A 24,520-nucleotide genomic window follows, 5' to 3' on the forward strand; every position below is an offset into this window, starting at 1 on the left:
CCTGTGATCCCAAGGGTTGCTGGTTCAACTCCCTGTCAGGGCACATGCCTGGGTTGTCGGCCAGGTCCCTGGTTGCAGATGTGTGAGAGGCAACTGATGTTTCTCTCACACATCAATGCCTCCCTCTCTTTCTCCTTCCCTCCCCCTAAGTAAATAAAAAAGGATAAAAGGAGAGCATAGGGTGGTCCCTGGAGAGGGGTTTTCTTAGAAAAGTAAAAAATTTGAGGCCAGCATCTCCCAGAGAAGGGGAGGACCGTTACCCACAGATTCTCACAGCACTCGTGTTCCTATCTCCTTCCGCTCCTGCTGATCCATGTCTGAGCCCTTGCTACTGGGCTCAGTGATAATCATGGCACTAGAGAACTCTAATAATCTTTCTCATTTAGTCTCCAGTCCCTTGTTTAACTACGGAGAAGACAGAAATGAGTGAAATTCAGTGGCAGAGCCTGGACTCTAACCCCTTTTCGATGCTCTTTCAATGCCACAGCTCCTTCGCTATTATGAACTGTGCACTGCATGTTCTGTAGAAAGTCTGTGGGGTTTTAACTGATTCCAATATTGACATTTTAACTTTGGGTAGCCGGTGGTAAAACAGAACATACTCTCCGCTGTCTCCAGTGTTCTGTGAGAACCAACAGGATGGGACATAAGAAAACACTTGTACTTTTTGGAAGAGCCCATGTAAGGCCAAGGAGTTATATGCTAATGATACTGTCCAATACACACTGTGAGTAATGTATCAAAGGGGCATTTCAATGAACCCACTCTTTGCATACCATCTGGGAAGAAGGACAGGGAAGGAAAATAACACTCACAATGCTAGAGGAGCTCCTGTAGGAAGGTAAGTGGAAGAGAGCAAGATTCTCTGACGTTGACAGAAGAGGTGAAGACAAAAGAAATGGGAACATTTGTGGAGAATTAATGAAGCACAAAAAGGACACAGACCCTTGTCCCCAGGCAATTCACAGTCTAGGTGGAAAGGGTAAAATATAACTTAAACACCTAAGATATTTTCAGTTGCTCTAAAATTCACCAACTACACAGTCTCATTGGATCCTCGTCATTAGCCCAAAGAAAAAACAATTATTTGGGGGGCTTTTACTGAGGTTTGGAGAAGTAACTTATTCAAGTTTACATGACTGGTAAGCAATTAGAGTGGCCAAATGTCAAGAACTGAGAGCCTACAATCTTCTTACTGTACACCAGACAGAAACTATGTCTAAACACTGTGAACGAATGTATTACTTACCCTGTAATAGTAAGTTTAGAAAGTAGCCCAGGAACTTGGAGTTTTCAGGCCAACAAGGAAATGACTACTCTCCTTGGAGAGGTTGGACTGATTGAAATGAACAGATTTTACAAGTGTTTTTAGTTGGATTCACAACTAAAAGCCATATTGTATTACTGAGGGGGACATTAAAAGGATATATGGGATACATTTATTTTTCAACTGACTGATTACAAAGAGAGAGGAAGGGAGAGAGAGGGAAGAGAGAACCATCAATTTGTTGTTCCACTTATTTATGCATTCATTGTTGATTCTTGTATATGCCGACCAGGGATTGAACCCATAACTTTGTCATATCAGGACAACACTCTAACCAACTGAGCTGCCTGGCCAGGGCCTATAGGATACATTTCTAACCTCAGAAGATTTCATGAAGACAATGAAGGTCACTCCCATTCCTCTCATTCAGTCAACCTGGCCTAGCCAACAAACAACCAATTCTTTCTGATTATCCACTACTGTCTGATGCGGCCTCAGATTTGAGGGAGGGCTTCTATGGTCCTTGCCTGTGAGAGCTCAGAAAACTTGAGTCAAACCATTACAGTCCTATATGAAAAACAAGGGGAAATGCAAAAAGTGCTGCAGCACCTCTGAGAATGGAAGGATATACTCTATTGGAGACAGTCAAGGAAAGTGTCTCAGATATTTGGACTGAACCTTGAGTTTGCCAGAGATGTAAGGGAGGAAGAAATAGTGCAAAGCCTAGAGGCATAACAGAACATGGTGTGCATGGGAAACAAGTATTTACTTTTAACATCCATGGAATAAAGGGCACCTATGAAACACCCACGGCTAACATCATCTTTATCAGTGGAAGGCTTAAAGCCTTCCTCCTAACATCAGGAAAAAGGCAAGGATGTCTGCCATCACCATTTCTATTTAACCTTGTACTGGAGGTTCTAGCCAGGAAATGAGGCAAGAAAATGAAATAAAATGTACCTAGACTGAAAAGGACAGCGTAAAACTCTATCTTTGCCGATGACATGACCTTGTAAACAGAAAATCCTAAAGAATCACACACACACACTCTCCAAAAAAAACCTATTAGAACTAAAGTTTTCCCTGACCGGTGTGTCTCAGGTAGTTGTGGGCATCTTCCCACAAAGTGAAAGGTCGCAGGTTCTATTCCTGGTCAGGGCACATGCCTGTGTTGTGGGTTTGGTCCCAGGTTGGGGCTTGCATGAGAGGCAGCTGATTGCACTTAATCTTAGCCAAAAGGCCGAGAAGCGATAAGAGAGAGAGGCAGCTGATTGATGTTTCTCTCTCACATTGATGTTTCTTTCCCTTTCTTTTCCTATCTCTAAAAATAATAACAAAAAAAATTTTAAAGAACTAAATTAAGTTCAGCAAGGTTACTAAACTTAAACTTGCAGGATACAAGATTAACAGACAAGAAAATCTATTTCTATTCAGTAGCAATGAATAATCTGAAAACAAAATTAAGAAAATAATTTCACTTAAAATAGCAAAAACTAGGAGCATCTGAGATCTCTCTCGCTTTCAGGCATGTAATATGTTTGGTTCAAACAGACTCAAGTAAATGCTTATAAAAATTCTCCACAAGTTTGGAAGTTCTTACATCAACATTTTCAACACTATAATATTGCAAAAAAAAATTTAGTTTTTTTCTCTTTGTGATATACCTACCTTTATGTGAGAGAAAATCAAAAAAGATTTGTGTATGCAAAGAGAATTGCAACCTACTTTTTGTCAATAAAATAAAGAATTCCTTCAGTAATCAAAAGTGGTAAAATAAAATAGCAAAACCCAAAATACGTAGGACTAAACTTAACGAAAGACACATAAGACTCATACGCTGGAAACTACAAAAAACATTGTTGAAAGAAACCAGTGAGACCCTGGTCAAGTAGCTCAGTTGATAACGCGAAGGTTGTGGGTTCACTCCCCAGTCAGGCCGCATACAAGAATCAACCAATGATTGCATAAATAAGTGGAACAACAAATTGATGTTTCTCTCTCTCTCTCTCTCATCAATAAATGTTAATATATATATATACACACACATATTTTAAAAAGAAATTAATGTGAAGGCATACTATGTTCATGGATTGGAAGACAATATTGTTAAGATGGCATTCCTCCCCAAACTGATCTACAAACTCACTGTAATCCCTATGACAATCCCAGCTATCTTTTTGTTTTTGTAAAAGTTGACAAGATGATTCTAAAATTCACATGGAAATGTCAAAGTCTCAGAATAGCTAAACAATCTTGGAAAGAAGAAAAATTAGAAAACTCACACTACTCATTTTCAAAACTCAGTAAAAGCCTGCAGTAGTGAGGACAGTGTGGTACTGGCATAAGGACAGACATACAGATCAGTGGGATAAAACGGAGACTACAGAAATAAACCCACACGTTTACAGTCCGTTGATTTTCGACAAAGGTGCCAAACCATTTGGTGGGGAAAGCCTTTTAAAGAAATGGTGCTGGTACAAACGAACATATAGCTGCATGCAGAAGAGTGAAGTTGAACCGCTCACTACCTTACACGAAAAACAATTTACAATGGATCAAAGATCCAAATATGAGAGTTGAAACTATAAAACTCTTAAAATAGGTGTCAATCTTTGTAATTTTTGTGCTTCAAAGGACACCATCAAGAAAGTAAAAAAAAAAACTCCACAAAATGGGAGAAAATATTTGTAAATTATATATAACTGATAAGGATCTAGTATACAAAGAACTTTTACAACTCAACGATAGAAAGATAAATAACCCAATTTTAATGGGCAAGGATCTGGATAGACATGTCTTCATAGAAGATGTACAGCCCCAGATAGTGTGGCTCAGTGGATTGAGTGCTGGCCCGTGAACCCAAAGGTCGCTGGTTCAATTTCCAGTCAGTGCCCATGCCTGTGTTGCAGGTTGCAGGCCAGGCCCCTACTTGAGGTTGTGCCAGGCAACTGATCAATGTGTCTCTCACACATGGATGTTTCTCTCCCTCTTTCTCCCTCCCCTTCTCTCTAAAAAATGCTGAATATCATTAGTCATTAGGTAAATGCAAATCAAGAACCTGAGATACTACCTCACACCATTAGGAAAAATAGCTCTGACTGGTATGGCTCAGTGGATTGAGCACCATCTTGCAAACTGAAAGGTCACTGGTTTGAATCCTAATCAAGGCACATGCTTAGCCTGTTGGGGACCTCTGAGAGGTAACTTATTGATGTTTCTCTTTTTCTCCCTTTCCCTCTCTTTAATAAAAGTAAATAAATAAAATTCTTTAAAAATATGAACTGTATTTTTTAAATGGACAAATTTTGGGAGGATGTGGAAAAATTGGAACCTTCAGAAACTGCTGGTTGGAACATAAAATGATGCAGCAGCTTTAGAAGTCTGGCAGTTCTTCAGAAGGCTAAAAATAGTTACCTATGACCTAGCAACTCCACTCCTAAGTATATACCCAAGAGAAATGAAAAGGTACATTCACACAAAAACTTGTACACAGATGTTTGTAGCAACACTATTTCTTAGTCAAAAGATGGAAACCCAGAGGTCCATCAACTGATGAATGGATAAGCAAAATGGGGTGTGTAGCATATCTACATAATGAAATATTATTCAGCCATAAAAAGAAGTGAAGTACTGATGTATGCTACCACATGTATGAATCTTTTTAAGATTTTATTTATTATTATTTACTCATTTATTTATTTCTAGAGAGAGGGAAAAGGAGGGAGAAAGAGGGAGAAACATCGATGTGTGAGAGACATCAATTGGCCCACAACCCAGACATGTGCCCTGACTGGGAATTGAACCAGTGACCCTTTGGTTTGCAGGCCGGCACTCAATCCACTGAGCTACATCAGCCAGGGCATATGGATGAATCTTGAAAACATTATGCTAAGTGAAAGCCAGACACAAAAAGCCACATGATTCCATTTATATAAAATATTCAGAATAAGCAAATCCATAGAGAAAAAAGTAAAATTAGTGGTTGCTAAGAGCTGGGGGGAGGGAAAAATTATATATATAATTATATATACACACACACATACCCCCCACTAAATTGTATACTTAAAAGGTAGGTTTTATGGTATGTGAATTATATCTAATTTAAAAAAAACTTGAGCTTTTTGGTGAGATGCAAGTCAGAGAGATATGGCAAACAAATGCCTTAGTAAATAAAATTAGTTTCCTTACTAAATGACTTTTTCTGGAACTCTAGCACCTAAAACAGTCCCCAGCACTTGGTAAGTACTCAGTGAATGATTACCATAAACATAAAAAAGGGGGAAAGAGGTGTGGGAAATTAATAGGGTTGAAAGACACTTTAAATTTGGGTCATGATTTGAGAAAGCCTGCTCATTTAAGCCATATGAAAGCAAGAAAAGGTGTATATTTTTTAAAGATTTTATTTTTAGAGAGAGGAAGGGAGGGAGAAACAGAAACATTGGTATGTGAGGGAAGCATCCATCAGTTGTCTCTTGCACATGCCCCAACATTGGACCCAGCCTGCAACCCAGGCACGTACCCTGACAAGGAAAGAAGATGCCAACCTTTGAGTTTGTGGGATGCTGCCCAACCCACTGAGCCACACCAGTCAGGATGAAAGTTATGATTGAAAAAAACTAGCAACTGCATCTCTCTATTGCTGTCAGGTTGGGTAAATGCCTAAAAAAGCACTGGGTGGTCTTCTCATTTTGCATCAGCCAAAGTCCCTCAAAGGATCTCTGATTCAGACCCTTACCCCAGGGAAGGCATCTTATAGACAGGCTCCCCCAATCTCTCTTCTTTGAAGACACTACCCTCCTACAGAATCCCAGAGACTGAGCTCGTTCCTATTCCTTAAGAGGGAGTTTATCAGGAGTAACGGACGGAAAACCAACCAGTCTTTCCCAAAGAAAGCTACTCCCCCCCCCCCCCCCCGCCTCTTCCTTTGAAATCACTGAGGATACCACAGGGAGAAAGAAGAGACCAGATAAAAAGTAGAAAATCTGATTCCTAGAAGGGTAGAAACCAGCAGGTTCAGGATGAAGAGACCCACTGTTTAACATCTTCTGAGCATATGTGACAGGCACTGCAAACTTGTATAAAACCCTTGTCCTCGAGGAGCTTGCAGTCTAGTAGAGACACTGGATGTAATTATTCTAAGACCATGGTAGAGACAGAAAAAATTTGTCCCGAGTATGGAAATGACTCAGTGATTCATTCTAAGAAATCAAGGTTTATCGACTGTAGCACTTGGTTTATGATTCTGATAGGTTGGGCAATGCAGGCCTAACAGCATGGGCAATATATGAAAATAAAATTCATGGATATGGCAAGGACACTTAATCAGGATCAAACTGGAAAAGGCCTTAGTGCTGCACTTGAGTCTATACTTACTGGTGGCTGCATAGGGGCATTTCTGGCATCAAGTTTGGAGCCAGAGACATCTGCCAGGAGCTAAATGCAGTGAAGATGAAGGGTTGCTCAAGCAGTTGAAGAATTGAGAGAATGGACAGGATATTGAGGACTTAACATACAAAACTAAAAACAAAGGGTCCACAGAATGACATCCTCCAAGATCCAACAAATTTATAGGAATGACAGCCACTTAGTGCCCCCTGGTGGATAGATGAAACCTTCCCAGCATTTATAGCACCAAGCCACTTGGGATGTTTTTTCTAGTAAAAATTACCTTTTCCCAGTCTCTTGCTAAAATCAGCTTTTGCAGAAATCTCCACTCAGATTATAATATTTTAGTTGAATCCAACACATCACATAATAGGAGTTAAGTATAATAGATTAATGTTAAGTGGTCAACTAATGACCTGAGAATTCAGAACACAGCCATTTAAGACAAGGGTTCAGGATTCACGGACATAGGAGAGCCATTTAAAACACATTTTAGAGAATCTAGATCAGAGGCAACCATGAACAAAATACCCTGGGGACATGAGCAAATGGCACATGTATGTTTAAAGATTTGAAACTGTTATGTAGAATCTATGAAGGCTCGAGTATAGGGTGATTATAGCACCCATGGATTTTAAGACCAATGTAACATTAGAATATAAACTGGAGAAACTAGTTTATTAGTATGACCAAGTAACTAAATTACTAAATTTAAGTATATTAAAATGGTCAATGAAAGCCAGTTTTGAAGTCCTCATGAATGGAAAGATCCAAAATAAGTTAGCTGATGTTATGTGGTCACTGCACGGCTACAACAGAAACTTTGCAACTGCCTGTTAACTAAATGCCATCTTTTCCTTGAACCTACTTTGTTTAGGGTGAAGACAAGAAAGGCTACCCAGACTCCAATCTAAGAATTGAGCACTGCTGATATGGATAATTCATCTGCACATAAGTTTCATCAGGAACACACACAGAAATGTTATTAGATAACTCTAATCTGGCCATTCTTTCACTTTCCCAGGCTCATTTAATTTACCTCCCAAATGTTAATCAGAGCAGGGCTACATGCTATCCAGAAACCCCATCCTTCTCAACTGAACACATACTGTTGCTGCTAGTTGCAATTTAACTCCTACAACCTTAATTTGTAAATGAGAACTTCCCTTCCACAACACCAGCACTTTCACAAAGGAGAATTAACCACCATCTGGGATCTAAGAGAGAACAGGTAGATAAATAATCCTTACCCTCAAAAGGCCAAACAATTTTTATTTTCAAAAACAACTTTATTCATGACACATATTTTTAAAAAACTCCCACCCGCTGGAAATGAGCTAAAAAAATAAACAAAATCCACCTCCCACCTCCCTGTGCCCACTTCCTCCCATTCCCTCCAAATAAAAGGGGGGGGGGGAAGGCAAAGAAAAAAAAACTAAAAAACAAAAAAAACGCCCCAAACCCCCCAAAACAAGGTAGTGCATTCCCCCAGGGGATAGGGGAATTTACACTGGAGCCGCTGGGAGCGGAACGGAGATCTTCCGGCTACAGAAACCTGCAAAGAAAGACACTCAAAACAGAAAAAGAAACACAAAAGGAAACAAAATAGATCACCAGGCAATCTGGAGGAACAGGGAGCCAGAAAAGAGGGGCGGGGCGGGTGGTTGACCTGGCAGGACAGGAGCAGGCAGGAGGGTACTGTGAAAGTGAGGGAGAAGATGGAGGGAAGGTAACAAGCAGAACAGTTTGGTGTCCTTCCAGAGCCCTGGGTAAAAAAACAAAAACCAAAACCAAAACCCTCCTACCATCCATGCCCACCTACCCTTGAGCAGCCCCCAAAGGGGTGAAGTGGGACAGGGAAACAGGGGGAGCAGCTTGCGCAGTTGAGTCGAGTCCATGGCGAATCCCCAGAGTGAATGAGCAGCCCCCTGCCCCACTCCCTGGGCCTTCCCCTACTCCCCAAAGCAGGTCCCTCCTCAGCAGTTAGTTATGGAATTCTCCCCCCTTCCACAGTATATCTTTTTTTTTTTTTAAATATTTTTTCCATCAAGGTCATCTTCTGTTTTTCTTTTTTTTTTTTAATTCTTTTTTTTTCCTTCTTTCCTCTTTTTTTCCTCTCTCTCCTCCTAATACACATTTTTTTTTAGTAAGGGGAATACCATGAAGTCGCTCTAGCCCGGCCCCTGGAAGAAAGAAGGAGAGTTAGGTGTTAACATGATCACTAGATAGTTCAGTACAAGCCCCTCCCCATGGGCCCTCGCCCCAGTTACTGTGAAGGGAACGGGCAAGAAGTTTCCAAGTGTCCTAAAACTGACCCCTCGATCCCAGAAACAGTGACAACAGCCAGCAAACGGGAGGAGGGGGTGGAATTAACAAAACACTTCCCCAAACAGTGGCAATAGAGAAGTACATCTGAGACAATGGGGCAAGAAAAAGGACTCATTGTGTACAGTTTTCAATTCTTTACAGCTCTTAAACCCTAGGCCCTCATCAACATACCCTAACTCCTGGGAGCAAATAGGTAAATATCATAAAAATCCCAGGTCTACATGCCTAACTTACCTATTTAAAAAAAAAAAAAGACACAGAAATAAGGCAAAGCAACAACACGGACAGCATACTAGGCTTAGTGAGAAAAGAAACCCTGCAAAAGACTGACTCAGTGAAAGAGTAAATTATCTCAATATCCTCCCACCTGGCTGATAAGAATGATCTACTAGTCTCTAATATTCTTCCAAGGGATACTCAAATGTCAACCCCCTGCTAACTCTAGGAAAAGTAAAAAATGTCCAAGCAGCACTTTCACTGCTCTGAGGCCCTCTTCTTCCAGACCTGTGTAAACACATTCACTGCCACCAACTCTCAAGGAAAATAAGGCTGAAAAAGAAGCATCTCTCAGAACAGAGTGGAGAGATCCAGCCCTTATCACCAATTCCTGCTCCAGAAAAAGATGTCGAGATTGGCCTCCTGGCCTGCAACTACCTTCCTCACCCTGCACAGGCAGAAGACCAAGTCCCTGGAGACCAAGGGGAGGGTTAGGGAGGGAGATTCCTCAGATCAGGAGAGAAGGAAGCATATAGGGCTCATGGGAGGCGGGGGAGAGGAGCAGCCCATCTATCCTGACCTGTAGACGCGCCCCCGGGGCCTGCTGTTAAAACCACTGTAGAATCGAGATCGGGAACTGTTGTAGTTAGTGGTCCGGGCACGGTATCTGGCTCGTGGGAAACCTCGGTCTGTTGTGCTGATGCCTGGTCTGTTGGTTCGTTTGGGGATCACCTGTGAGTGAGGGATATACAACAGAACTTTAGTCAACCTGGAGAATTTACATAGAACCGAAAACAGCAACGAGCACGAAGCTTACCTTGATTTGTCTTCCTCTAAATAGGGACTCATCTAAGGCCAGGGAAGTCCTCACCGACTCTTTGTCTGAAAACTCTATATATGCAAACCTGGAAAAAGTGTCACTTTAGCTACTTGAGATTACAAACAGTAGCTCACAGGTCAAACCCAACTTGCAGACATGCTTTAAGTACAATGTGTTCACGTTTTAAATTCGTGGTCCCAAAAATGTTGTTAATGAAAAACTTTTAATTTCCAGCTACTCTTGGAAAATAATAAAACAGGATATATGGGGACTAAATTTCCATGTGACAGAACCAGGCAGGGCCAAATGAAAGCTGCCCCTTCCCTGAAATCTATTCCTAGACTTCATCTGTGTTTTGTCTGGCCTCTGAAAGCATTTTTGTGCAACCCCTGATATGCAGGGTTGAGCAAAAGTAGGTTTACAGTTGCGAGTACATGAAATAGTTTATTCTTATGTTTTTTCATATAACCCACTGTAAACCGACTTTTGCCTAGCCCTGTGTATCAATGTTAATGCCTTATTTTAAAAGACAAAGACAACTTGTTTTAGATACCAAGTGAACTAGGAGCTCAATATGAAAAATTTGTTCTTAAACTGTGATTAATATAACTTCAACTTACTTCCATACTTACCCTTTGGGATGGCCACTAAATTTGTCACAGAGTATGGTAACACGGTTAACTGAACCACAGCCATGAAAGTGAGCTTCCAGCTCTTCTGCTGTTGCACCATAGTCCACCTGTGGGGGTATATACATGTATGTGGGGGGGGGTACATTTTAAAGATACTGGACAAACTCCTACCTTAACAGATACCCTGCTTAGCCTTTGGGCTAGGCCACCCACATCGTATAGACTAAGGCACACCAAATCTGGTTCTCTAAGGAAATAATATCTTTTTTCTTTCCAAACCCAGAGCCTCTGCTGATTACCATTAACTTTCACTTCCTCCCAACCATCCCTTCACATCCCAAATCCACCACCTATTCTAGAGATACCCTTTCAAGACTCCTGTTAAATAATCCCTTGAAATAAGAGCTTCCACCAACCCCAATCTGGGCCCTAGTACATACATTGCCAACATAGATGGAACGGGCATCAGCCTCCATCTTCTCCTCAATAGACATGATCACTGGACCAGCTTGGGGGAAAAATAAGAAACAGTCACCATTACCTAGAATAGTGTTTAGCATACAGTAGATACTAATTAAAACAAATTAAGCAGATTAATACATTTTAAAAAGGAAAGAAAAAAACAATACCGAAATCCCTTCCCAAATCAAGTCCCTACTGAATAGCTTCGGTTGAAATGATTTGAAAAGTGAACACAATTAAGTGGGCTGAAACCTGACATTTCTACATTAAAGGGGAACCCTCTGCAGCTGGGCAGTTTCTCTCAGGACTTCTAACTAAGGGTCTTCAACTTAAGGAAGAACTATTAGACTTGAAGGTCAAATGCCAGCTGGCAATCTCTACAAAGGATATAGACTAAGAACAAAGAGAAACATTTTTATAACACGAACAAAGGGAGGCACAAGACTACCTCACCAAAACGTTGCTCTGTCTCACAAAGGTCAGAGGACTGACTACACAATGGATTATGACCGCGGCACCCGACCAGTAATTGCTCAGACAAGCAGCTCCAAGGTCCAAGCACCTAATCCCATATAACCCGTGCTCCCACGACTCTTCCAATCCCGCTACCCTGGCTCTGCGTGCAACCGCCAGTTACTCACCATTGCCTGGAGGTGGACTCATATTCATCTGCTTCTCTACCTCGTTCTGTAGCTCCTTTAGCTTTTCCGCTTCTTCCTCCATTTCCCTGACTCGAGCTTTGATCGCTTCCAGCTCCTACAATGAGCGGGGGAGGTATGGAGAAGAGCTTAAGAGGAACTACCGCAGGGGCTCTGCCCCTGCACTCGCACCGCGTGCGGCCCCAGCCATGCTCGACCATTTCCCTCACACCATGCGAGGATCATTGTGAGAAAAAATGCAAGCTACCTTCTGTAGAACGCTAGACACCCATGATGCCCGAATCAACCCCGCTGGGCCTCCCCAGGCGGTCGAGGATCCAGGCCCGGCCCCAGCCACGTTATTCCCCGCCCACCCGCACCCCCGCCTGCCTCCCGCTAGCCTGAGCTCCGGGCCTCCCGTGACCCGGCCGGTTGGCGCCCAGCTCGTTCGCCCTCCTTCCCTCACCGGGTCTTCAATGGCGCCGTCCCCCGGGTCACCCTCGACCAGTCCCGACTCCTCCTCCTCCTCCTGACTGCCAGGGACTCCCGAGCCAGGCCCGGGGCCCGAAGCTCCCGGTGGGGCGCGGGGCCGGGGCGGCTCCTCTTCAGGCTCGGGCTCCGGCTCGGGTTCAAGCAGCAGCTCCTCAGGCTCCAGTTCCTCAGACTCCAGGCCGTTCCCGTAGTCCCCTGCGCCCCCCGGGGCCCCCTCCCCGGCCTCCCCACCGGCCCCGGGCACAAGATGGCGCCGCCGCCCCGGCCCGGAGCCCCGACCGCCCGCAGCCCCCGCTGCCGCTGCCGCCGCCGCCGCCGCCGCCATCGCCGCTCAGACTGGGGCCCGCCGCCCAGCGATTGGAGAGCTGCGCGGGCTACGCCAACGACTCATTAGTCAAGCAGCCTGCCCGTCACCATGAGCTAGGACTTCATTGGGGAATATTACCTGGCAATCAAATAAGACCCCTCCCCTGAGGCGGGAATATTGCGCCAAATTCTTAGATCCCGATAGGTGAAGTCGGCCTGTCAATCAACCACGTCCCACCTCTTCTCAAGTCCTTAGGTAACAATACCGCCGCGCTGTGACGACAATCCTATTTCTCTTGTCTAAGGGCGGGTCCGCGAAGTATATGACACTCCGTGATTGGCCGTTGACTAGACCAATCTTCCGATTGCCTTGCTGCAGTGGTCCAGTCTCAGATGTCGATTGGCTCGTGAAGGATTGACGTTTTTGTGACAGTTGAACCTTGCCCCCCGACAGCCTGCCGGGCTTATAGCAAGGGAAAACCGAGGTCACATGACTAGTGTCAAGGTGGCCGCCATCTTGATACTACTGGTTGCCAACTGGTGAGCTGTTGGAAAGCAGAAGCCAGAAACATAACGGCGGTTTCTGGAAACTGTTCTCCTAACCAGAGAAGAACCAGTAGATGGTAGGTTGCTGGAAATGGAGCGTCCCGAATGGAGCTCCCCGGGAAGAAGCTTACTTTTCCCATTCAAGTTATTGGTACTACCACCCACCGGGTCTTCCAAACCAGAAAGCAGGAAGGAATCCTCATTCCTGAGCTACCAGGCACGAATCCTGTACGTTCTTCCTACAGAGGTATATTTTTCCAAGCCCTCTGCGCGTGCCCCCCTCTGCGCATGTTCCTTCTCTTGCTTGGATCGTTTGCTAGGGCCCCTTAATGGGTCTCTCAGCATCCAACGTTGCCCCTCCAGTCCATACACCACTCCCAGACTGAGTTTGCTGTCCAGTTAGTCTCAAAACTCCTTACTGTGGCTTAGAGACCTCAGGACTAGGCTACTTTGCAAATGTTACTTCCGCACTCGTTCGAGAGTGTACCTGCACCCATCACTGCCTCTTTACATGCAGTCCCCCTTCAACAAGACGTCGCAAACTTCAGCATCACCTCTCTTGAAAAGCCTTCTACTAGCCTCCCTTCCTCTCCCGTGATAAGTGGGCCTACTTCACTGTGCGCTTAATCATTTTGTGCTGCATCTCCTAACTAGGTTGTGAGAGCTTGGAGGTAAGAGGCTGCTGGATCCTATTTATATTTGCATCTCCACTGTGGGGCAATGTGCCTAGATATAGTTAAGTGTCCAATAATGTTTGCTGAGCAAAGGATGCATTGACTGGGGACCTGGATACCACCCGTCATCTTCAGTGCTTTCTCAGCCCCCAAGCCCTCCTTCTGATTCCAGAGGAGTTTCTATAGTCAGGTTCCCAGCACACCATTGTACTCGAAGATACCAATAATACCTACTCCTGGAAAGCAGGCTTGCCTTGTTTTAGTAGTGATTCTATGCATTTATTAAAAAGGAACGAACGGCGGTGCTACGTCTGCAAGAGGGTGATTGTAGCCAAACCATGCTATGGTTTGAGCCAGATTAACACGAGTCCAACTAAATGGTTAAACAAGGCCAACAGGATGTGCATGGGTGGAGCAGAGGGATTTGGATTACAGGAGATCCCTATTTGCAAATCCAAAAGCTTCTCAGTAAACCTGTTCTTCCCCCCTCACCCTCACTTTTTCTCACAAATCCTTACTTCAGGAACAGGGGAATTTGGTGCCAAGTCACAGCCGCTTAAAATTTCACTGAAAATTACTTCATCAGACAGCTTCAGTGGTCTGGAAGAGCTAAATTGAGCACGGAAGACAAGCTCCAAAAGGTTGTGGGTTCGTTGAAAGAAAAAAACTTTTAAGATTTTAAAAGTTTTTTAAAAAATATAAATAACAAATATTTTTATATTTTTAGATAGGAGGAGAGGAACATCGTTTGGTTGCTTCTCCTACCCGCCCTTACGTGGGACGGAACTGCAACCCACGCATATGCCCTGACTGGAATGAAGCCAGCGTCCTTGAACTTTGAGGAAAGCTGCTCAATGAACTGAGCCACACTAGTCAGGGCAGAAAAATCTTTTTACTATAATCAAGATTTGGATATTTTATTGGAATGTAGTTTAAGCAAACCAATTAAGGAAAATGTGATTTTTAAAAAATGCCTTGAATCCTAAGTTTGTTGAGCACTTGATTTTGTAACAGGCACTATTTAAGCCTCCTTACTATATTATCTCCTTGCAACCCTATGAAGTATTTCTAAAACCATAACCTTTTTTAGGGTTGAGGAAAAAGTGAAGTAAGTTGCCTAAGTCATGGAACTAATTAGAAGTGGACAGGGAATTCAAAGCCAACTTTTTTTTAAAGATTCTTTTTTTAAAATATTTTATTTATTTTTAGAGAGAGAGAAGGGAAGGAAGAAGAGAGAGAGAGAAACATCAGTATGTGGTTGCCTCTTGCGCATCCTGAACTGGGAATCTGGCCTGCAACCCAGGCATGTGCCCTGACTGGGAATCAAACAGGTGACCCTTTGGGTTCACAGGCCTGCGCTCAATCCACTGAGTCACACCAGCCAGGGCCAAAGCCATCTGTCAAAGCTCAGATTGATAGAAATTACTGTAAGGTCTGTTTTAAAACACAAAGATTACATTATGTATGATGCTGAAATTGGGGGAAAAAGATTATGCATCTGTTAAAAGGTTTATACATAGTGTGTGGTAACATGCAAAAAAGTTGTTAGTCCAAAAACTAGAATATAAAATTATATAGAAAGAATGATTAAAACAATTATATCTTCTTTAAGAAAAAAAAAACCTGGACATGGGAGGGGGAAGGAACAAGAACCACTAGAGTCTCATCTTTGGCATCATGTACCTAAAGCTTTTAAAATGTTAGTAATTGTATATCTTATGATCAGTTTGAAAGAAATAATCTAAAAACTGGAAAAATATTTGAGGAGGAGTATGACCTTATGTATACAGTATGATCATAAATATAAGCATGGATAAAAATGGGAAAGAAATATGCCAAAATGTAGTGGTTCTCTCTGGGTAGTAGGATTATGATTGATCTTCTTTATAATTTTCTATGTTCTACAATTTTTCCATGTTATTTTTATTTAAATTTTAAAAAATACTTCCAACTTCCAAACTTACTCTTATAAGCATGATTATTTTTACAAACACATTTAAAAAGATGTTTGAATGGTGACTTGTAAAGATACTACCCTATTAGAAGGCATGGACACCATCCTACTGATATTTGCCCATTGCCTACCACAGCATGCTCAGTAAGTGCTAACTGAATGAATCATCCTCTGTAATAATCTGATGTAGTATCTTGCCTGTTATTGATGTATAGAGAACATGAAAGAGATGTTTCCCTCTGAGAATGAATTTTTTAAAATTAGTGTGTAGTGATGTGAGGTTCACCCATCTCAGTGTAATTTTCCTTCAGTTATAACCTGTCAACAGACGCTGTGGAAATTTGGGAAAACTGAAAGTCGGTGATGTGCCCTAGAATAAAAAATGTGTTAATAGAAGTGAATGGTCAGTGCAGTTGAGAAAAGAATTAAATCAATAACATGGATGAGGGCATCTCCAGTTTTGTCCAGAAAAGAACAGTTTTCCCACTGAACATAAATATTTGGCTTCTTGGTAGTTTCATGCCTGTTTTTGACTCCTGCTTTGAAATTTTTACTGACTACAATAATTCTCTATAATCTAGAACTGCACTGTTTAATATGGTAGTCACATATTGCTACTGAGCACTTCAAACGAGTAATCCAAATTACGTGCTGGAAGTATCAAATATACACCAGATTTCAATGACTTAGTATGAAAAAACAACTGTAAAATAACGTGTTTAATACTAATTATAGGTTAAAATTATATATTAAGTTAAATAAAATATTATTAAAATTAGTTGCGCCATGGCTGGTGTGGGTCGGTGGTTTGAGCACCAGCCTGTGAACCAAGGGGTCACCAGTTCAATTCCCAGTCAGGGCACTTGCCTGGTTTGTGTGGGCCAGGTCCCCCGTTAGGACATGTGAGGGGCAACCACACATTGATGTTTCTCTCCCTCTCTTTCTCCTTCCCTTCCCCTCTGTAAAAATAAATAAATAAAATCTTTAAAAAATTAAAATAAAATAATTTTATCTTTTTTTTTCTTTTTGCTTTTTTATGAGGTTACTGTAAAATGTAAAACCACATATGTGGCTTGCATTATATTGATATGGGATGGTGTGGATAGATACAAAACCTTGAAGCCCATTTATTCACTCTATTTTGGAGCAGACTCCAATTCTTTCTAATCAAATTCTGGCCCTACCTACTTTAACTCCCTACGGTCTGCCACTGTATGGATGTAGGGTAGCCATTTAAATGAGAAGGAACCTCTGTTGCACTGCTTAATTTTCATTCTGCTTGGTTAAAATCTTTGTACCTGAAACACGTGATTTAATATACTATACCAGAGATATGTATTCCTTATCAAAAAATCAGAAAATAGTAATAAAGCAAAAAGAATAAAGCAAAATCACCCATAAAATCATCATCCTGAGATAATCACTACCAACATTTCGATGTATACTTAGTACCCTTCCTGAAATTTTCAACACAAAAATACGTAGAGCCACAGGCACACATTTATTTATTTATTTATTTATTTATTTATTTATTTATTTATTTATTTATTGGGGGGGATTTATATATTATTTTCTAATCTATTTTTATCTAATAAGATATGGAAACATCTCTCCACATCAATAAAAATATTTTTCCAATTTCATTTTCCAAGACTTTACGTAAAAGTTACCTTAGAAATGAGGGCTGCCCTGGCTGGTGTGGCTCAGTGGATTGAGTGCCAGCCTTTGAACTGAAAGGTTGTGGGTTCCATTCCCAGTCAGGGCACGTGACTGGGTTGCAGGCCAGGTCCCCAGTTCGGGGCATGCAACAGGCAGCCTATCAATGTATCTCTAACACATTAATGTTTGTCTCCCTCTTTCTCCCTCCCTTACCCTCTCTCTAAAAATAAAATCTTTTTAAAGAAATGAGGCCTTCACTGACCACTCTACTATACGTTGAAATCTATATATACGTATATCTTCCAATCCTTTGCTAATGAATTATTTTTCTTCATAGCATTTGTCACCTAACATGAAATGTTATGTTAGTGAATACTATGACATTTATTATTTCTCTTACTAGAATGTAAGTATCATGAAGGCAGAAATCTGTGCCTCTTTGTTCTCTTTAACTCAGTGACTACAACTGTGCTTAGCACACAGAAGATGCTTAAATGTTTGCTGCATGAATGACTGAATGAATAACTGTATAGCATTTCATCTTATTAGGTTTTTGGTTAATTTTTAAAATACTGTTATTTATATTTTGCCTGTATCCACATTTAAGGCAGCTTTGAAAGCTTTCAAAGGATGTGGTCTTAAGTAAAAACACAAAATATCTACAATCCATCAATTTGCTAAAAATGTTAACTATTACTTAACTTTTATCAAAAGTGTCATTTGGGGAAATAACATTTACAGAAAACTCTCTGAAGGATAAACAATCCATTTGCCCATTTAGATAGTCTAAAATTTAGCCCTATGTTAAACTATAGCAACACAGAGCATACTTGAGCTAAACTGAGATGATCCTGATAGAACTAGCTTAGCACCTACTGAAGCCCCACTTGGTGTTTCTATAAGAAAAAATGGTGCAAAACTCAATGTATTTCCTCTCAGGTATTATAGATGGTGGTGTCCTCTATATCACTCAGTGTCTTCTCAGAAGAGCCACAAAACTTTCCCCATCTTGGGAATTGATAGGCTTTTATAAATCCTAAGAGGTACGTGAATTTCATTATGTTTTCTCATTTGCTTTAGCTTCCAAGAAGTCAGAACTGAATTCACCAAACTTTAGTATTTGGAAAAACTGCTTATAGAATTCCTTTCTGTGCATTAATTTTTATTTTGCTTTCATTTTATTGTAATATTTCAATTTTTCCCTACTTTAAAAAATCTGTATTTTCCTGTTTTGTCTTTTGAATATTCTAGATGTTGCAAATGCTTTTTGGCAAATATCAATCAATCAGTCATTAAACCAATAAAAGGACGGTGGAGATAAATGCATTAGCTCTTACAGCCTGATATTAACTACTAAGAGCATCTAAATCCCCTTTCCCCTAGTGCTATGTTCATTAAGCCACTCTTGGATTTTAAGATGGCCTGCCCTGTATATTTTTTTAGAGAATGGAAACACAACCCTGGATTCCTCTAAGCAGTATATTTCTCACTGCAATTTAATGCATAAACCCAAATGCCATTTTATTGTACTGGATTATAGAAAGAGTAGAAAATTCCTGATTGTAATTTAAAATTAGGATCACTATTTTTGTCAGACATCATTTTGATGTGGTCCTAGACTAGAGCTACAGAAGGATGGGCTGAATAATTCCTGTAATTTCCATCCAACTTAGCAGTTTGCATTAAAATATCTGAAACCAAATGTCTCAGGGGACCAAGAAAGGAAGCAGGGACTCCATTTTTGCCAGACTTATTTTAAGTCTGAAGTAGGCAGCAGAGTGTAGTGAGGAGATATGCTCATTATCACACTTCTGATTAGAGGTGACACCATGACTGGGGACTTGATTATCATCACACAAAGATTTTTGGTTCATTTTCTTTTGGCTCTTCTTTGCGACCATCCCAAAGTACCACACACACACACCCTCTTAAGGCTTGGGCTGCCTCAGATGGAGTTCTTGGCTTTGGGCATTTGGCTGAGGTTGGGGGCAGGGGTAGGAGAACAATTCTGAGTTTCTTTTTTTAATCTCAACACCTTCCAAAATCTCTATTACTCTTAATTCTCGCCTTTAACAAGGGCAAGAAGAGATGATTGGATCAAGAAATATCCTGACCCCAAGCTATACAGTGTAGAAGTCACAAATCCTGTTCAGTGCTTCTCATTAAACTTCTGGGCTTTATTTATTTATTTATTTATTTGTTCATTTATTCATTTATTTATTTTTAATACGACCATTACATATTACACAAAAATAAAAGTCAAATGAACTTGGTATTTATAAATTATTAAATAAAAATACAGGAATATATATTTATATTTATAGAGCTTTTTCTTTTCTTCTAAACTAACCAAATCTGTTCTCCCGCCATTTTATGATTTAAAAAAGTAAAATAGTGTATGCCCTAGAATAAGTGGGGGGTGGGCTTAATAATCACAGGACCCAGTTGCCCTACTTCTGCTCCTTCCTTGGCCTAAGCATGTCCCTATTTGTCCCTTTGGGCTCTGGAGAGAAGGAAACACCCTCTCCACCTATTAAATTGCTGAAAACTGGCAATTAGATATATTTACCTTTTTTTGTTTTAAAGGAAATGGATATAAAAATTGGGAGCCATACTCAGCCTTCCTGGCCAAGAGCTAATCCCAAGGAACTATATGGCTCTAGAAGAGAGTCTCTACTTTTCCCTGATGGAAGAGTCTCGGGGGTTTCCATTGCCCCTCAAGCTAACAAGGGCAGGATAGTTCAAAACAGCCCACTGTGGTCCCATCTAAGCTATGCTTCCAGGAATCCAGACTAAGCCCCTTACACTTTCAGAAAACAGCCCCTTCTTCCACCCAGGTGTGAAGGCCTCAGAGCAGGGCATTTCGGTAACTGTGGTCCCTGCCGCCCTGTTTGCTAAAGGCCCCCTAGAAGAGCTAACAGGGATAGGCGTCCTGTGGTAGAGGGTAGGGTGATGAGTCTGCCCCAAACCTGGGAGAGCACAGGCTCCAATTTGGAGCTGATGGTCTAGTCAGTGGTTTTCCAACTTTTTTCAGCAGCAATCCCCTTAATGCAAATAAAATCTTACCCTGAACCCCGATATAAAGACAGCTACAACGAGAGCTGTTCTGCTTGAGGGCAAGTAGCCCAGCCTGCTCAGCACCCCCCCCTTTACCTTCATCTCCCCCTAGGACTCCTGAGGCAACCCCTAGGAAACTGGGGATCTGCCAAGCAGATTGAAAACCACTGGCCTAGTTTGTCCTGAGCAAGTCAGAGACCCCCCCACCCCCACCCCAACTGCCTGCCACAGAGCAGCTCTGAGTTTCCAGTATCAGCATACTCACTCATGACAGACCAAGTGGCACATGCAGCCTACCACCTCCCCCGTAAATACCATTAAAAAGTGCAGCCCTCTCTCAAGCACAAAAGTCTGGGCTAAACACCTGAGGCCAATTTAGGTCCCACATTCTAGTGAGTACAACTATGTTGCCACCTTCTGGGACCAAGTGAAAAATCTCCAAGAAGAGTCAACCATGGTCTAACTAAGCTGATCAGTGCTCATGATCAAGGGCAGGGTTCTAGAGCACTGTCTGAAGAAGTCAGCATTGGAGAGCAGCAATTTTAGCACCTTAGAAAGTGCAGCAGTGAGGTCTGGCTCAGGGCATGCATTTGGAGTGAAATCATTTCTTTCTCAAAAGAAAAGCTGTAATCTGAATCTGTTCTAGAGGACTGTGAGCTCTAAGGTTAACATTCGCAGACTCTGAGATACAGAGAAGTAACACCCATGCAAACAGCGTGGCTTCAATGAAAACATAAATGCTTCCGGATCATGGTAGGTATTCTAGAACCCATACATCTGACTCTTGATAAAGCAGCACCAAAGCCCACCACACGGAACAGGCCAGTCATGGAATACATGTCACCCTCACACCCATGGGGTTCAGAGCTGGAATGTTCCTCTCAAGGCATCAACAGTCTCACTAAGACATAGTGCAGGACTCACACTGTATTCTAGATCAGCATTTACGTCCACACTCAAAAGGAAAATTAGAGCTCCAATTTAGAGTTTAAGTTTGGGTACAGAAGGTCCCAGAGATAGGGAACACTTTAGGCACCAGTGTGCTTCAGTGGGAGAAGAAGGCAGCAGGCAAGTCCAGCTACCAGAGCTTCTACCCACTGCAGGCTCAACAGCCCTGCCTTTCTGCCAGAGCCCAGGAGGCAGCAGCAAGTGCGTGATGCACAAGGAAGGAGGACCGTGAAAGAACAAGGCCAGCTACAGAACTGCTCTTCTCTCCAAAACCCTACTAATGATTTTCTGCAGAGAAGTGCCCAAAGCCCTCACCTGGATACAGTGTTTCTCCCTCAGCCTTGAGGCACCAGGACAAGAGGAGGAGGGAGGAGGGGGTTGGGAGGAAAGCAGAGAACTGCCCCTTGTTCTTGCCACTGCAAGAGGGAATGTTTTCTCGTTAAAGACTCCCACTGCCACCAGATTAGACAAGCAGCCCAGCATGCACATGAGCACGCGTGCACATGCACACGCACATCCAAGCAGCCCATTGTCACCGCCACCTCTCCCTATCACCCGAGAATCCAAGCTTCCATTCAAAAGCATGTGCCTTCTGTGTTTTCCCCCAAATCCACTCATCCAATGGAGACGCCAACCCCTTATGCAAGTCCACCTTCTTCAGGGCTGCACACGGAGCTCCAGCTAATTTCCTGTGCCTATACCTAGAGGCATGATTCCTCCCACCTCCCCCCAATCTGGGAATGACTCCATCTCCTGACCCCCTGACTTTCCTAATACATTCCCCAAGGTCTCCAGTTCACTCACTCTTCCAGCTGCATGCCTGGCACACTCAGCTCCCTCACACACTATCCCTGCCCCTTCCCATCCCTGCTCCATACCAATCCATCCATTCACCCCACTTCTTTCCAGGGCATTTCTCTGTTCTGTTCCTGCTCGCCTGTCCTCCAGCCACACCTATCCCCACCTGGCCTTGGACTTTCTCACTTGCTAGCAAAAAAGGCCCCTACAGTTACCAGGGCCCCCAGTGCCACGGCCCCTGTCAGCACTGTCCTCACTGAGGCCCAGTTCCCCTCCCGCAGGCGCCGAGCCTCCTCCAGGGCCCCGTCCCCGTATAGAGCTGTGAACTCCGCCTGTGGGAGAGAAGGGAAGTAGGAGAGAAAGAAGGAGAAAGGGATATCAGGAGAGGAAAGAGCAGAGAAAAGAGGAAAGGAAGTGTTCCAGTACCATCCATTGCAAGCACTAGCCCACACCTAGCCCCTCTCCGGCCACGACTGGCTGCAATCCCCCCTCACCCACCATGAGCACCTGGCTCATCTGCCTTCCCTGCCTAGAGTGAATCCCTTCCTTTGCTTGGCTAAAAATGCTGCTCAGAACAGACACCCTTTGCTAAGGCTTGCCTGACCTCCACCCACCCCTGATTCCTGCCCCCATGCCACATACTCAAGTGTAAAATGTTCCTGACAACTGGATGCCACTTCCCTGTTGGCACTCCCATAGGTAGTGTGGATTCTGACCTCTGCTTTAGACCATGAGCCCATCCAGTGATGACTGCATGGCAGCCCTGGAGTGCAGAGTCCAGCATGATGCCCACAGAGCAGGCACCTGATTCCACCCACATAGGTAGTCTCAGCCCCCATGCCTCATTCATTCTCAGCCAAAGCCCCCCTTCCCTTGGAGACCAGCTTTGCAGAGGGATGTGCAGAGCAGCAATTGAGAAGCTTCTTACCCAGCCCCCACTGCTGTGGATCCAGTCTGCCAGCCGTGTCTCCAGGTAGGCCACCATCCACTCCTGCACTTGTCCCACAAGTGGCTCCATCTCCTTGTTGACACTCTCAGCACACAGAGCAGCTCCAAAGACAAAGAAGGCCACAAGGCGGCCCCAGTTGGGGCCCCCTTGGAAGAGTTCATCAGAGACCTGGGTGAAGCGTTGCTGGGCTGAGCCCGGGGTCACATGCAGCTGAGCCGCCAGATCAGAGAAGGTTCGACGGAAGCGGGTCTCAAACTCATCTCCAGCTGCCCGCATGGCTTGGTGCAACGGGTCAGCTGCTGGGCCCTCCCCAGGGCCGGCTCCGCAAACATAACCCTTTTGCCTCAGCTTATAGCCTACAAAGTCTGCCACTAGAGCCCGGGTGTCTGGGGCCGAGGCTGGGGTCGCCATCCGGGCGGCTGTAACAGTCAAGGATGAAAGACTGGCATGAATATAACATGGTCAGAGACCCAGGATGGGGCATTTCAGGTTTGGCCAACCCAGTGAGACAGGGAAGTGGGAGAGAACGCTCAGAGGCCACTAGGCAGGGAGAGGCAAGAACAAGAAAATTAAGTTATGTGAGGGTATGAGGGGGCTGGCCATTAAATTTGTAATATGCTGAATTAAATGTAAACAGGTAAATTTAAAACTACTTTAGGTTTTTCTCATAATAAGACAACAACAGTTCTATGACACCCCTACAAACCCCCTCTGCACAGTGCACACCTTTTGGCAAGAGAAGAGGCTTAGGACCTCCCCAGAGATAAGATGCGAAGACGCTAGCAGAGGTACAAGATGGGGGAGGAGATAGGGGCTGAAGGGAAAGGTGGGGGGGGGGGAAGCAAAGGGTTGCCAGGGACAGAGAAGGAAGGGCACACTCACCCAGCCTGGATGGCAGCTCTTAGGACCCAGCGCTGGTGGCGAGGAGCCCCCGGCCGGAGCCTTTCATCCTCTTGGCCAGCGTGGAGCCCTGGGAAGGGGAGGAGGAGATCTGAGCTAGGCAGGCAAAGAAGGCCAGGCAGGGATCAGGGTCTGGGCTGAGAAAGGCTGGGGTTGCAGCTCCCAGGACCGGGCCCCTGCCCCCAACGCTCTACCAGCTGTGTGGCCGAATCCATGTTTAATGACTGTCCTCACGGGAAACCAAGGGCCAAGGGCTTTCTACCGACCATCTCTACTCCCGGCTCCCCTCTAGTGCAGCCCAAAGGCCCAGCTCCTCCCTCACCCCCACCCTCAGCTAGTCTCCAATCCCTCCCGCCTGCCAGGTTAGGGATCTCACGGGTCAGGCGCGCTGCCGGGATCCAGGCCGTTTCCTGGTGCAGGAGCTGGGAGGGAGGGAGAGAGAGAGGAAGGGAGGGAAGGAAAGAGGGAGGGAGGGAGGGAGGAGAAGGG

General features: G+C 43.6%; 1 protein-coding gene and 1 long non-coding RNA gene across 4 annotated transcripts; one reads left to right on the plus strand and one right to left on the minus strand.

Moving 5' to 3' along the window:
• Nucleotides 1-8,645: 8,645 nt before the first annotated feature.
• On the minus strand, nucleotides 8,646-24,515 carry LOC119037239 (bcl-2-like protein 2). Of its 3 annotated transcripts, XM_037129341.2 has the most exons (7): nucleotides 12,215-12,580; nucleotides 11,752-11,866; nucleotides 11,089-11,156; nucleotides 10,649-10,755; nucleotides 10,014-10,101; nucleotides 9,777-9,928; nucleotides 8,646-8,835 (listed from the first exon to the last, which is right to left on the minus strand). In XM_037129341.2, exons 1-7 carry the CDS (start codon nucleotides 12,563-12,565, stop codon nucleotides 8,796-8,798), a joined length of 921 nt encoding a protein of 306 aa, XP_036985236.1. In that variant the 5' UTR covers nucleotides 12,566-12,580; the 3' UTR covers nucleotides 8,646-8,795. The 3 variants fall into 3 exon arrangements, with proteins under 3 accessions (XP_036985236.1, XP_053510820.1, XP_053510821.1); XM_053654845.1 differs by lacking the exons at nucleotides 8,646-8,835; nucleotides 9,777-9,928; nucleotides 10,014-10,101; ... (2 more) ...; nucleotides 11,752-11,866; nucleotides 12,215-12,580 and adding exons at nucleotides 19,536-22,514; nucleotides 23,111-23,550; nucleotides 24,014-24,101; nucleotides 24,408-24,515; XM_053654846.1 differs by lacking the exons at nucleotides 8,646-8,835; nucleotides 9,777-9,928; nucleotides 10,014-10,101; ... (2 more) ...; nucleotides 11,752-11,866; nucleotides 12,215-12,580 and adding exons at nucleotides 19,536-22,514; nucleotides 23,111-23,550; nucleotides 24,014-24,101; nucleotides 24,226-24,371.
• LOC128625793 (uncharacterized) lies at nucleotides 13,000-19,469 on the plus strand. Its single transcript, XR_008389619.1, has 3 exons — nucleotides 13,000-13,339; nucleotides 14,290-14,407; nucleotides 14,494-19,469. It is a non-coding gene; the product is annotated as an uncharacterized LOC128625793 (long non-coding RNA).
• Nucleotides 24,516-24,520: the final 5 nt, after the last annotated feature.

This window comes from Artibeus jamaicensis, unplaced genomic scaffold (assembly GCF_021234435.1).
Source record: "Artibeus jamaicensis isolate MK-2021 breed Jamaican fruit bat unplaced genomic scaffold, CSHL_Jam_final contig_887, whole genome shotgun sequence".
NCBI lineage: Eukaryota > Metazoa > Chordata > Mammalia > Chiroptera > Phyllostomidae > Artibeus > Artibeus jamaicensis.